At 44.4% G+C, this 14,726-nt stretch overlaps 1 protein-coding gene across 2 annotated transcripts in view; it reads left to right on the plus strand.

The window, feature by feature from the left end:
• The first annotated feature begins 209 nt into the window (after positions 1 to 209).
• The window catches only part of TMED2 (transmembrane p24 trafficking protein 2), a 77,186-nt gene continuing 62,669 nt past the window's right edge, over positions 210 to 14,726 (plus strand). The window contains exon 1 of one of the 2 annotated variants that reach the window (XM_069619684.1): positions 210 to 593. In XM_069619684.1, coding sequence (XP_069475785.1) covers positions 414 to 593 — 180 coding nt within the window. In that variant the 5' untranslated portion in view covers positions 210 to 413. The remainder of the gene's footprint in view (positions 594 to 14,726) is intronic. The other variant, XM_069619683.1, reaches the window with a different exon arrangement.

Here is a 14,726-nt window from a genome sequence, read left to right on the forward strand (position 1 = left end):
CTTTGAGTCAATTGAACCTTCGTGGGTAAAGAAAACTACCGGTAATTCGGTAAGTAATCCCAACAATACCCCGCACTAACTGCCCCGTGTGTTCTGTCTATTCGAGAGTACTTCCGTATAAGTAAAACGTCATCACTAGGCGGAAATAGCGTCCATGTTGGATTGGGGCTAGCTTCACGCCTTTGTCTCATACAGTTTACACTTGTAGTCCCATTTCTATTTCTTAGGCTTGCTCGCAGTAGACGTGCTTGTTTCTGAACTTTGCCGGCCACCGTCTTAGCAGTTACGTGGCATTCACAAGGGTTTGGCCTATCAGGGCCTTCCTCATCAGTGGTGGCGGAGGGGAGTGTTTCCCTCTTGACGGAGTAAGAGGCCCGAGAAGCCTCTGCCGTCTCCTCTAGGTTCTCCCAGCCATGTTCACCACCACGGAGCTCGCGCTGCTTCTCGGCTTTCTGTGCGCCACCGCTTCTGGGTACTTCGTCAGTATCGATGCGCATGCGGACGAATGCTTCTATGAGCGGGTGTCTTCGGGCACCAAAATGGGCCTAATCTTCGAGGTAGCCGAGGGTGGCTTCTTGGACATAGACGTGGAGGTGAGACGGAAAGGGAGCACTTGTTACAGAGTTCCGCGAAGCATGACCGGGTAGTGGATCTTTGTGCCACATATTGCATCCGATTCATAAGTAGGGGGTGGATAGAATTGGGTCGCCGTCAGTATATCGCGTGGTGGAAAAATGTTAAGTGAGTGGTTAGTATGTTTTACCCATATTAACGGCTGGCTAGAACGTTGAGGGTCATTGGCCTTGGGTGGTGGGTGACGGGACATGCTTTAGGTAGAGGAGATCGTGTCTCAAAGTCCTTGGTCTCTGGGTCAGGGTCACCAGGACCTACATGTAAGGCGGCTAGGGTCGCAAGGCCTTATGCGTCTGGTTGTTAATGGTAGAAGATCTCGATGGATTTAAGCCTCGTTCATTGGGTGGCAGTTAGCAGGTGTTCGGGTGTGGCAGTTTCTAGCCAGCTTGGTGTCCAGGACGAAACACTAGCATGGGCCCCTGCCCTCCGACTGGCACACGTCACTCCCAAACACACCGTGTGTCGTGCGACAAACTCCCTCAATATCAACAAATCATTTCTATATAAATGAAGCTGGATTCATTACGTTGTAATTCAAGTATTTGAGAACACATGCTTTTGCTGTCCAAGTAAATGGATTTTCTAACATCTGTTTTTAGGGAAGGCCTTGCTTGACTGCAGTTTCAAATTGTTTGTACTGGCACACTGCGATGTGACCAACCTGTTGGTCTGAGGGCCCACTGGCCCTGTGTTGCAGGTGTTTCCGTTCGTACTACCTCACTTGTATTTCCCTAGGGGCAATAGTAGACTAACCATATGAATTATTTTCTGATGGGTTCAAAGATGGACAGTCTGGTACACTTATTGCACTCTTTCAAAATACTTATGAGAGTGGGAAAGGGTACAAATGGCACCAATGAGGGTTCCTGTAAGCTTTGCATTATATCACAGTGCATTTCAGGGATATAACGATGATCGGCTATCTCTATATTTGATGAACAAGTCTGTGATAAAAGGATTGTATTTGTGAATCTTTAAACTCATAACGGATGCATGGCTTAGTGCTCACATCAAGGTTCCCAACACTCACCCTAACATTAAAATGTTTGTTACTATGAACCATACATATGTATTCAAGCATCATTTTTGGATGCAAGTATAACATTGCTGGAACATGAGCCACTCAAATGGGGTAAAAAGGCTCTCTGGCTTTTTGTTTCTGGAAAACCTTAGATGAAAAAGGGCTGGCTCTCAATGTGAGCATGCCCAACCCACAATACAAAAACAAAGGGGTGATGGAATCCTCCAGACTGTCGTTCTTCTCCTGCCAAGCCATTACAGAAGGGGGGGACCATATGCAAATCAGGCTTGCTCCCACCCCAAAAGGGGCAGTCCAGCCCGAATCCCTTCTGCACGAGACTACAAGAATCCCCAAACATGTTTCGGCCTTGTTGGACCTTGTCAGTGAGGAGTAGCTAGCAGGCACTGGACCCACGTCTGGGCATGCCAGTCCCACTTGGCGTGACAAAGCAAAAACAAAGGTGTGCAAAGACTGCAGGACACCTTATCCACCCTTCATTTTCCCCACTCTTCTCTTTATGTTGCTTCTCCACCCACCCCGTGATTCTACCCATCCTTCGCTCTGTGAACATATCATGCAATCCATTTAACGCCTTTGCACCACAAATGGAGTTTGCACCTGTCTCTCTGCCTTACCAGCCTACATCTCTCAACTGTTCTCTTCCCAGCCTGTTAAACAGCCACTATCGTGAAAGCCACTATCCTAACACTCCAAAAGAAAGCAACTGCTGATTTCTCTCCCATCCCCAACCCCTCATTCTACTGACCTTTCTTTAATCTAAAACGGTTGATGGTTGTCTTCATAGTCCCCTTTCTCAGGGTAAACTCTGCCCCTCCACCCCCATTTCTGATCTGAATTGTGGTCCAAACTCTCCACAGGGACTGTAAGAGGATTCAATTCAACACTACAGCTAAGTCAACGCCTAGTCTATAATACTGAATGAAAACCCTTATTGATATATCTTTATGTCCAGTTCATGCGTTCTGGATGACTACCCCTATATAACACCCCTCTCTTGGAATCCCCCTGACCCCACTGAGCCAAGAAGTAGTTCTGTTTTGCCAGTTAAAAGGTTTATTTGATAATTTAAACAATAGATATATATATGTCACACCTTATAATAAATTAATAATTGAATAGCACACTTAATCTGATATGATAAAGATTAACAACGGAGAATCTGGCACTAACACGCTTCTCTATAATCAATAAGGAGTTGACATGAAATGGATAAGGTAGCACACAGGTGAATAGGAACAAAAGAAGAAGGTGGTACAAAATGCTTTATAGAGTTCAAATGGATGCAAGGTTGAATGAATGAAATGCAGTATAGAAATACTCAATATGATTTCAACAAAACAATGTAATCACTTTTCTCTGGCAATCCCCTCCCCCCCCTTGATGCAAGGCAAGGAAATGGAAGGAAAACACAGTTCTCAGAAATGCAATCAACTGTAATTCAGTTCACCCCAGCAAGCTTAGACTACAGAAGTTTGAAAACACAGGCCCAAATTGCTTTGATATGTGCTGGCAATGAATTAAAAAATATGCTAAATTTGCTTTTAATTCCCTTTCAGAGGTTCAGGGTGAATGGTATCTAGTTAATATTAGCTCAGGCTCACTCTTGCAATGATTCAGGAATGATTAGCAGGTTAAACGAATTTCTGGCAAATGGAAGGCAAGCAGCAGCTGTTTTTACACGGGGAGAAATTTGCAAATCGCGGTAAAATTCGCGGATGCGTGTTTCACGATTACGGCAAAACTATAGGGGGTAGGAATGCGGTTCTTAGTGCGATTAAAAGCTTAGATTCTCAACTTCCAGATGAAAGTTACTGCAAGTCTCTAGCACAAACGGTTGCAGAGATATGAGCGATTGAATAAAGGTCGTTTTTCAGATTTGAAATTTTAAAAGCTCAAAAAGACAAGTGCAGCTTGCAACTAGGAATGACAGGTGACAGATTTGGAGCTATCAGGCAGTTCTACTTAGGTTAAATAGATTGAATTAGATGAATTTAAACTAAGAGCTTTGGTTTGGTACAGTTTGGCGGTACTCACAAGAGATTTTAAACAGGAAGGCGGCTTTGTCACGATCTGGTCAACAGGTCTGGACTTCGGACGGTCTCTGGGCACAGCGTCTGGTCTCTGGAACTGCTCACAGCATCGGGGTCAGCACTCTGGATACAATGGCCTGGTCTCTGCTAGGCACCGGTTCTCTGGGTCGGGTCCTGCCTTCTCTTTGGATATTTCTGTCACCGGGTTCTTGCAAAAGTTCTTGGCAAAATTCAGACGGCGTCAGCCGGCTGTCTGAAGAGTTCAGTTGCAAAAAGATTTTGAGGCCTGCTGACAAATACTCTTGCTGGCAGTGACCTTTTTGGTTAAGGTTCTGAAGTCTCTGTTTATCTTGGAGTCTAAGTGTTGGCTCTTTGAAGTTTGATGGAGGTAAGTATGGATTTTTCCGGCAGAGCTTCCAGCGGCAGATGGAATTGAAGGTCCCTATCTGTCCTGTCTGTCTGCTTTTATGTGTTTAGAATGTGGGTGTGTTCTAGCATCACTGACCCTACCTCTCTCTCAGCTTCTAATTGGTCAAACTTCCATTTCTCATTTGATTGGGGAAGGAACTGTCAGTCAGAGTGATGTCATTTTATGGCTTGCAGATAGGACACTCCCCTGTCATCTGTGCACCCAAATCTATATATGATCCAAACACATATTTCACAGTTACACAGTTGTTTGAAATTACATACCCATGTCACAGATCACATGAGGTATACTCTGTCCCAAATCTGCTGTTTCTAAGAGCTTGCATTGAGAAATGGCACATATTGACTTTTTAACTGATTTTTCAATTTCTGACATTGACCCAACTTTACATACATGTGCGCAGGGAGTATGGACATTAACTGATGAAGTTTCAGATTTTTAACATGCATACATTTAGAGTAATATCCACTTTTCCGCTGACACCCCCCTGAACATACCACCGGTTCTAAAAACCTCTTAAACTGTGGGCAGAAAAATCACAAGAATTATGGTATCATTTATAAAATTTTCACATGTCCGCTCTGAGTTATTCATCTTTTTAGAGTTATGTTCTGGCTCCAAAGGGGTGTGGTTTACCCTCAGCACAAGGTTGAATTTCTGGTTTTTCCAGTTCTGCCAAGCCAGCTTGCTCTCACAGGCAGTGCCCCTCCCCTTTCCTCAGGAGGAAGCCACTTTTTAAGACCATTTACGACTCCTGCCAATAAAACCTTTGCCTGAGCCAGGACAGGGCTTTGTTCACTTTCCTGCAGAGCCCAGGTAATTCAATTATCAGATAGATGGCATATCCTTAGTGTGGCCAGCAAAAGGCAGATTGGCCTGGGAACACAGCTGTGACAAGTTTCACTCCTGATGGGGGTAGTTGCCAGGCAGAATCAAGTTCCTTAAGCCAGACTTTCAGCTAACTGTCATGTTTTTTGTTGCTTTTTAAATTAACTTGCAATTTTACACATGCAGCTAGAATGCTGATTCTAAGTGCAAAACTATGACATTTCAACAGTTACAAAGGCATGTGACACCAAACATAGGTCACTCATTTAATCTAAACATTTTCGATTTTAGTGTCTTTAAATCCAGTGCAACTTAAACTGCTGACTCCATAGCAGTTTTGTTATAAGCATTGTTTTGGGCTCTTCATTTCCCAGATTTTGTAAGCACACAAAACTCCATTCCGCCAAATGTCTGCTGGTGTCCAGTGAGTTTTTAGATGTGTTGCAATGTTTAAAATAGACATTTTGAGCCTGCCTTCAGAGAAACACAGGGTGGTTTTAAACTGCCGGCTTTTGGATAGTGGTGAGTACTGGTACTGCACCCATTTTTGGGATTTAAGAAAATGAATTCTCCACAGTTATGGGTTTGCATTTGGCAATCAGCATTGCCATTCCCAATGGTTTCAGACTACTGTGCGGGTAGTCCAATGGTGGTTTTAAAGCGCTTTGAAGCTAACCGGCGCTACTGTTTTTCCTTTGGCAACCCATTTCCCTCATGGCAACCCGGCCTTTCATTCTCGCACTGGTGGGTGGCACGTGAGGCAACCATCTTGAATTTTCTAAGCCCACAGCACCAAATGTTGTAGCATGATAGCTTAAACGTGGGTCAGGACACCCAACAGGACTGCATTCACTCGCATTGCCAATTCTTACTGCTGGCCATCATTCCCACCTCTCCTCCCCTAACCTTCTGCTGCTTTTGACACAATGGATTCTTCCCTCCTACAAACTTCTTTCCATCCTTGGCTTTAAGCACCATACTAGTCTTTATTTCCTCCCATCTTTTCCAACGACTCTTCTGCATCTCATGGGACTCCAGCACTTCCTCCCCATCACCCCTTTCTGTGGCTCTCCCTCAAGAATCAGACCTGGGCCCACTTACTTCTATGTACACTATGCTCTAACGGAAATCAAATGTTGCACCAGCCACGACTGACTCTAAAATAAAAATGGTTGGACCCAATTTCTATTTTTGGGCTCCTGCTATCTGGAACCCTCTCCCCTCTGACCTTTAGAACTGTGTGTCTACTGCTAACTTTAAAAAAAACAACTAAAGACATGGTTGTTCGATGGAGGGTCAGACTAGCTATCCGACTAAAAGCCTACTTTATAATACTAGACTTATACTGCTTTATGTTCGATGTCCATGTGAGTGCCTTGAGGCCTATGGGCGAATGGCGCTATACAAACGAAAATATAGATAGGTAACTCTTCCCTTTGCAAACTCATTTCCTTGTTTGCCCATTACCTTGACACTGATATTCTCCTCCACCTTTACAGTCTCCAAATACATAGCTAACTGCCATCCACCAGTGGATGTCTACACTGCCTCCAATTCCAACCTCCGCTGCCAACCCATCTGACCTCCTCACCCATGCTCACAACCATGGGGTTCTGTTTGACAATGACCTCAAACGCGACACAGTTATCATGGCCGCTGCCACTACAGTCGGGCTCAAACTAAACATTACGAAATTCTACCCAAGCTTCATGCACCATTCGACACAATCTCTACTCTTGTTCTCAGCAGACAGGACTGCTGCGCAATCTTATTTCTTAGTCTACCCCCTACTCTTTCTTCTCTCAACACAATCCTCCACGTTGACACATACCCTTTTCAACCTATTGTTGCCAAATCACCTCCTCTTTAACTTCTGCTACTCTTTCTGCCGAATCTGAAGACTTTGTCCCTTTGATGTAAAACTCTCCCTAGAGGTTTTAGAAAGTGGGACCTCACTTGGGGTGACTCCCCTCAAGGGAACAAGGACTCCCATTCCCATGGATAACACTCTCCACCTCCTAAGGCGTTGTATGAATACATGGGAATCTGAGAAACCTATGGTACGTTCAGCTGTGGGACTCAAAACAATACTGGAAGTGCCTTTTATGTATTGGCTCACAACAATACTGGCCTCTCCTTGCGCTTGACGGCTGAGGATAAGCAAAACACCCCTTTTAGGTCACGGAGTGAGGCTAAAGGCCCGATCACCCTGGAATGGAGAGAAGAAGCAATGCGAAGAGGTGGGCCTCCGACGTGAGCATGCCAGTGAGGGGAGGAACAGTGCTACACAGCAGAGCCATGTGGGCTGTGAGGAGCAGGAGAGAACAAGAGATGCCACAGTCGGCGAGACCAAAGAGTAAAGCCAGCCTTACCTGGAGGTGTGACCACGGAGGAAGTGGTGGACCCACTGCCAGAGAAATGACACAGAAACCAGAACTCGAGGGAGGAATGGGTCCTCTGTTCGACGCCAGGTCTGAGGAGCAGAGACCCGTTGAAACAAGCGCAGCACAAAACTCACTTGTGCTCAGACGTGAAGGCCAGAAAACGGTGTAGAACGATACCTAACAGAGGCCACCTCACTGGACTAAACCCTGCAACATCGAAGGTACTGGGTTGCTCATAGTGGAGGGGCAGGGGGTGGAGAGACCAGAGAGCGATGAGGGAAGGAATATCCTAAAGCCACACCATGGGCATAAAGGCCTGGAGAGAGAGAACCATCGGGGTTACAGGAGCCCAAGAAACTGGACTATTGTTATCGGTGGGGATATTAGAAAAACTAAGGAGAAAGCCACTGCTACTGAGCAGACACCGCCCCACTCGAGCAAACACTGCGACATTGAAGGATTCTGGGTTGCTCAGAGTGGAGGGGGTTGGAGAGGAGAGGGAGCGAAGGAGCAGAAGGGAGGATTGCCCTAAACCTATATAAGAGTCCATGGAGCGAGAAAAAGAACCAGATAAGAGCTTCGGAAACACAAGAATACTTAGTGTTGGCAAGAGGAATCACCTATAGCCCAGAGAAATAAGTGGGACCTGGAGACAGAGACTCCAGGGCTATGGGGACTCCAGCAACTCGAATATTGTAATAATCTAGACTGCTCAACGAAACTCCCAAGCAATAAGAGAGCAACGCATATAAAGAAGGGTTACCAATACCCATGGGAAATGAGTCTCATTGGGACAGAGAAACCCAAGAGAACCAAAGGAGCCCAATAACCCAATTGAAGGACAGATTCAAGGGGAGCACATAGGCACCTAAAAAGTGAACCAAGTGAGGATAAACCAACCTAGATGGTAGAAAGGGATCAGGGAAATATCCCTCCACCTAAGGAAACTTGTTAATTTTGTCTTTTCAGGATATTGCAAATTTTTGTCAACTTTTGGAACTTTGACAGCTGGCCAAGAACAAACCAGAGAGAATTGTTTTTTTAATGGATAATTCTTGGATCCTGGAAGCCAGAGCAAGATTGGGATGAGCAACTCTGAAGGCAGCTCACACTGTCTAGGTTTTTCTTTTATATTTTTGCTAAGTGGTAGGGCCAGTTTAGAAGATGGGTTTGGACAAAGGACTATTTGACTATTGACGAGCACCGTAGTATAGCTTGGTAGGAAGGCAACTCCCCTTTTAGCAATATGTCTAGAAAGACGTTTGCCTTTAGTTAAAACCCTTTGACAACCTGTCCTTTGGTCCGAGGAGTCCTTGTTTGCCACATTTTATAGAGCTACATGTGAAACATCCCACTGAATGCTGTCTGTGTACTCGCCACTTATCAGTTTGGCTCCCCATGCAGCCTCTTGCTAGCCCCCCATTTTCCATACTTACTCCACTCGAATGCTGACCTCCCAGCCATCAAAGCCACCTTTTTAGTGGAACTCATCAAAATGAGGCTCAAACTCGACATGCTACCAAGAAAAGGCCCTGCCCCCAAACCCATCCACCATTCTCTCAAATAGCAGCCCAAACCACTGCTCCTGCATTCTCATTCTTCCCTCTGACTACTTTATGTAATTATGTCAAAACTGGCCTCAGGCTCTGTTGTAATGTCCTCCTGTCCCTGGTTTGTGTTTCTATTCTTTGCCCTTTCACCAATTGGTAAGGCACCTTACCCTAGGACTACCTCTGCTCTGTTATTACCTACTTTGTAAGTCGTTTCTGTTTGAAATGACACCCTGTTCTTAATTACAAGCCAGAACTAAAGGGACACCACAGGTCTCATTTCTTGTTTTATTTGCTGCACTGTGATTCTGATAACTGAAGATTTGTGTGGGGGGCTTGGCTTCTTGGTGGTATTTGCTTATTTTCTGCTACGATTGATCGTGAAGGTTTGTTCTGTTTCCTGGATCCTCTAACCAGAACACTGATATATGTGCAGAAGAATTGTAGTTTGTGGACAAACGTCCACGGTATAATCAAATGGCAGTCACTACATAATTCGCATTTGGGTGCAGCCCCTCGCATTATGCAGAAGCTGCCACTCATTCTTCCATGCCACGTCTTCCATTTCAGGAGCACATGGCAGGCACAGAAGCCCTGCAGACCCATATTTGTGGCACTGTCCAATCTGGCCTCTGTCCCTGCAGCCAGTAGAATGCTAATAGCCCATAGAAAGCTACTGGCCTCTGTCCCTGCAGCCAGTAGAATGCTAATAGCCCATAGAAAGCTACTAGGGTGTTTGTGGACACGAAGCTCATGTTTTGTATGGGCTGTGCTTGAGGTGTGACTAGTGTCCATAGACTCTCCTCCCTGCTCTTTGTTACTGCGCATGCCCGAGGTGTGCCAAAACCCGTGTAGTACAAACACTCAGGTTGGCTGTGCCAATGATGCCACTATTTGTACTGTAAGAAGCCATGTTAATGCTGTGGCTGTGCCAGTATTGCCACTGTAACAAAACACTTGACTTGTCTAGTAGTGACAGTACTGCCTTTAGGAGCAGTGCTTTTAAGCAGTTTCCCTCAATGCCCACACACGAGCACGACCCGTTATGTTGTGGAGGCATGGTTAGCCGACCCAGTTTCAGCAGTGTTACTGCATGTACTGCTACAGCTTAGTTTGATTATGATAGATGGGTCACCTGTAAAATCTAATTTAGAAAACTTTCCATATTGACTATCTGCAGTGCTGGCACTGCTCCTGTCCTAGTGCCCGCTATTGACTGACCTATTTTGCCGTTTTCTTCTCTTTATAGAGCAATGCGTTGTGGTCATTGCGTTGTGATTGCATTTGTGAATTTACCTGTTGAGGGAAGCAATGCCCACTATTTGCATTTTGAATGGGCAGGTGTAATGTTAATAAGGGCTTGAAGCTTACTGGCCCTAAAGAGAGAGCACTCAAAGGTGTCTTCCAAATGTTACTAATATTGGAATTTTGTGTGGAAAATGAGCCTCTTGTTACTATTGAAATTGATTAGCCAAGATGCTATAGGAAATGGCAATCATTCCGTACCACATGCAAGTAAAATGTAGCTCCTAAATTAGTTATTAATGAAGATGTTTGGCATTTCCTTTTTAAACCGTTATTGATCAGGCTTTTTACAGTCATTATTTGCAGCACATCAGCAGGTGGTGGTGTTTGTTTTCATTTCTTATTTTTATCGCATTTGGGCCAGATTCGTGGAGCTTTTCCCAATGTGATTGTGCCATTATAAAATACTTCTGGGTGACATGGTTTAGACCCATGTAAGGTACAGAAGTAAGATTGTGTATCTCATAAATGATTGGCATAGTATACAAGCTGAATAACAAATAGCATATAAAACTCCATTGCATAACTAATTTGAGGGATTCAGACGCAGGGTTTGAAATTGAGGGGAGCTATTTGGCTCATGCTTGTAGCCTAGAAGAGCTTTGTTCACTGGACACAAGAGCTACATTTGCCCATTTAAAGGACGAGGGCTTGGCCGAGTTCCTGCTAGCCATCAATATCTAATTGGCATGTGTATGGGTGCAGAGGTGTACACCAGGGAAATAAGCTGGTGTGTTTGAAAGAGGATAGTCATTTATGTGTGTAGCTACAGTTGGAATTTTTGTTGTGAAAGGTATCTACGTTTTTGTGGCAGAAGTGTTGTGCAAAGTGTCATTCGAGTTGTGTGTGTGTGTGTGAAAGCAAATGCAGGTGGCAGTGTGGCTACACCTTCGGTTGATTGGAAAAAGGCATGGGAGTGTGAGGAAAAAAAGCGTTGCTTGTAATCAAACGAAAGACTAGAATGTGTACATTTGGCAATTTCTAATACATCTGGGTTGATACATTATGGTGGATATATTCTGCATGCTTTCCGCTATGAATATGTGGCTAAATTCAAGGCCCCACTTAAGAGTAAAGGCAGCATTCTGCCAACACCTGCATTCCCTCTGGTGGAACACATTCTGCAATCGCCTAAAAGCCATAGCATGGTCGCCCTGATGGGCTCGACTAAGTGCAGCACCCTGGTGAACTGCCCAACCATTCCAAGTGCTATACAATGGCTATCACAAGATCTCATCTGGTGCAAAGGCTACAATCCGTGCACTACAAAGGCTACCCTCACAAAATCCTCTGAGAGCAACACCCAGGTCGCCCTCCTGAATTAATCCAAGTGCATCACAATGGCTAACCGCACAAGTCTTCTAAATGTAACATGTTAGCAGCCCTAATGGATATTCAGAGGAAATCCTTGGCTGCATTTATAAATCATCTAAGCGCAGAATGAATGGCCACCTTTCTAATGATGTGGTTCAACACGTTGGCCACCCTCACAAATACCTCCAGTGCAATACATTGCCCAACCCCAGAATCCATCTAAATGCAATACATTGCCTACTTGTGCAGGAACCCAGCCAATCGGCACCCATGCGCCATTCAAACTGTGGGCAGTAGCTGTTATTTCAGGAACTGGTTCCAGGCAGGCACTGCAGAAGACAAAGAACAGTGGAGCTTCCGAGTCCTTCCTGTACTCGGACACTTGCACCTTGGCAGGCTTCACAAAGCGATCCCACCGAAGACAAAAGTCAAACTAGGACCTGCTCCACCCTACATGCCAAAAGGACCAAGAAAGGACTATCCATCTTGAATTGGCGAAAAAAGAATGCTGTCACCGTTTTGGGTCAATGCCCAAATAGCTTGATACCCTGCACAACAATGCTCTTGAGGTATGTACCTGTGTTGTTGTGACAGAATGCACGCGGGACGCCGGGGATGATGCTATACGGGACATGCTTTCCTATTAAAGGATCCTAAACTGAAAACTGCGACTTCTTAGTCGCAACCACACCGGTACATGCCCTTCACAACAAAGCTTGTGAGGAATCCATCTAGCTTTCAACACTTGATCCACAGCTATCATTGATCTATATTCAAGTAACACCCAGCGCACCAATGAGTTAGTGTTATTTGCGACATATGTTTAAGTCCCAGTGTCGAGACAGACTTTCAATATTTAAAAAAGCGATATGTAATAACTGTAAACTTTGTAAAATCTATTGTACAGTCTTTATAGAAGCCTTGCTCCAGTAGCAGTCACCTCGACTGTCCTTTTCCTAGAATGCCTTTGCCTTCCTGATGTACTCTGGGACGTGCTGTATTCCCAACAGAGGCACAGATCAATTGTTTATATTTGTTTTTATTGTGTAATGTTCTCAACAGAACACCTTTACAAAAAAATATTCAATGAACACATAGAACTTGCATTTCTGAAGAACAAATACCAAATTGAAGTTATTAAAACGTATGACAGTTCAGATTCTAAAAACGTTCAAATACAATACCAAACTCAAAAAATTCCGTAATACATAAAATACACAAATTGCAAAAAGCACAATAAATATTACATGACTATTTGAGAGAAGTGTGAAGAGGGGTGAGGTTTTAGTAGTTTTTAGTAGGATTGGTTATTAGCATTTCTGTCTGGAGAAGACACACTCGTATTGTCTTTCGAGATTTAGACAACATTTCTTCCTTACAATGATCTAGTTTCAGCATAATAAGGCTGTCTCTCATATCTCGGTCATTATGTTGTGTTAGTTAATCTCCTACATTTCTATCTTTGTTCTTACTCAGGCCAGCCCCTACATCAGTCTTTGGTTGATTCGAACCGGTACCCGCAAATCTATCTACTTGAAACCTATACACACACCCGTCGCCTTGTCGGAACGGAACGCAACGCAGTATAGTTAAGTCATTGCCAGGATGTCTGGATTGGCACAATTGAATCTGCATACCTATGTCTCCGATGATTTGTTGGGTTAATCGTTAGGAAGTAAGTACATCTCCGGGAAGACTGCTAGGGTATCATGTAAGTCAGTCTAGTGCATTCAGTCTTCTTACTGGCTTGGGTGTTGGTTTCATAGTGTGGTGATAGTGGTCTCATTATGGCTGGCGGGTTAGCTTATAAGGGGGGGGTTTGTTAGAGGATAGTTGTCTTGTGACCGTGAGGTAGCGGTTGGGTATTGTGGATGCACAATTGCGTTTGGGTTTACACCAGGTTCAGTGGGTAAGGTTGGTAGTTGTGCCTGTTTGTGTCACCCTTGTTTGCTATTCTGTCCTGATTGGGTTGTTGCTCGTGGTTGGTCTCCCCCCCCCCCCCCCCCCACCCCCTAGCATTGTCTGTTTTGTTCTTGTGGGTGTTTCCTCTCTGTTGGGTCTAGGTGTTACATCATGGTTTCTGTCGGCCTGTCCGTTTTGTGTTTCCTGGTTTGTTTGTTTCCATCTGGTTCCAAGGTGTTGAGCCCGGTTTTTAGTAGTTTTCTAAATTTTAGGTGGTCTTTGGTGTTTCTTATTCCTTTCGGGGAGGTAGGTTTTTTTCGCCAGGTGAGAGAAAGAGGAGCCACCTAGTTTATTTTTTTTTTTTTTTACTGGTGTATGGCTTTGGTTCCAGGTGTATTTCATTGCATGATCGAGCCTCGCTGGTTTGTAGCTGGTTATTTTCTTTTGTAGGAATTTGGCTCCCTGTCCACTGATTGCCCTGTGTGTTACGCACATTGTTTTGAACGTGATAGTTATTCAATTGGAAGTCAATGTAGCATTTTATAGCGTTGCTGTGATCTCTTCTAGATAGTTTGAGGAGGAGTCTAGACGCTGCGTTTTGGATGCATTGTAATATCTCTAGGAGCTGTTCCGGCATTCCGAGTTAGGGGCTGTTGGCATAGTCGATTCTTGACATAATGAGGGCGATGATTGTGTTTTGTGGGTGGGACAGGAATGGTAGGATTCTTAAGTGAAGGAGGAAGAAGCATTTCTTAATTATTGTGTTTAATTGTGGTTCTAAGGTTCGTGCGTTGTCCATTAGGACTCACAGGTTTTTGACTACGTTTGGTATGGACGCGGTTCCCAGTTCTATCTGCCAAGGTATGTAGGTGGTTTTCTTAGTCTTTGGATATCATGATTTCCGTCTTTCCTGAGTTGAGGTTATTGGTGTTCATCCAATCATAGATTTCTTTTAGACATTTTCCTAATGTTGAATGTTCAGTTTTGTAGATGATTTGAGTGTCGTCTGCGTAGTTGTAGCACGTAAAATTGTATTTATTTGAAGATCTTGATTAGCAGAGTCTGGTAGATATTGAAGTACAGAGGTGATCGTGAGGATCCTTGTGGTACTCCACCGTCAACTCGTGGAGTATATTTGAAGGGATTTATCCATACAGTTTCTGTTCGGTTCGCTGGATATGATTTCATCTGGAGTAGTGCTATGTCTGTTATACCTATATGTTCTAATAGCTTGATGAGGGTGTCGTGGCTTACTGTGCCGAATGCTGCTGAGAGGTTGGGCAGAATCAGGGCTGAGGTTCTATTGGA

This window comes from Ambystoma mexicanum, chromosome 10, assembly GCF_040938575.1.
Source record: "Ambystoma mexicanum isolate Mex_15411 chromosome 10, UKY_AmexF1_1, whole genome shotgun sequence".
NCBI lineage: Eukaryota > Metazoa > Chordata > Amphibia > Caudata > Ambystomatidae > Ambystoma > Ambystoma mexicanum.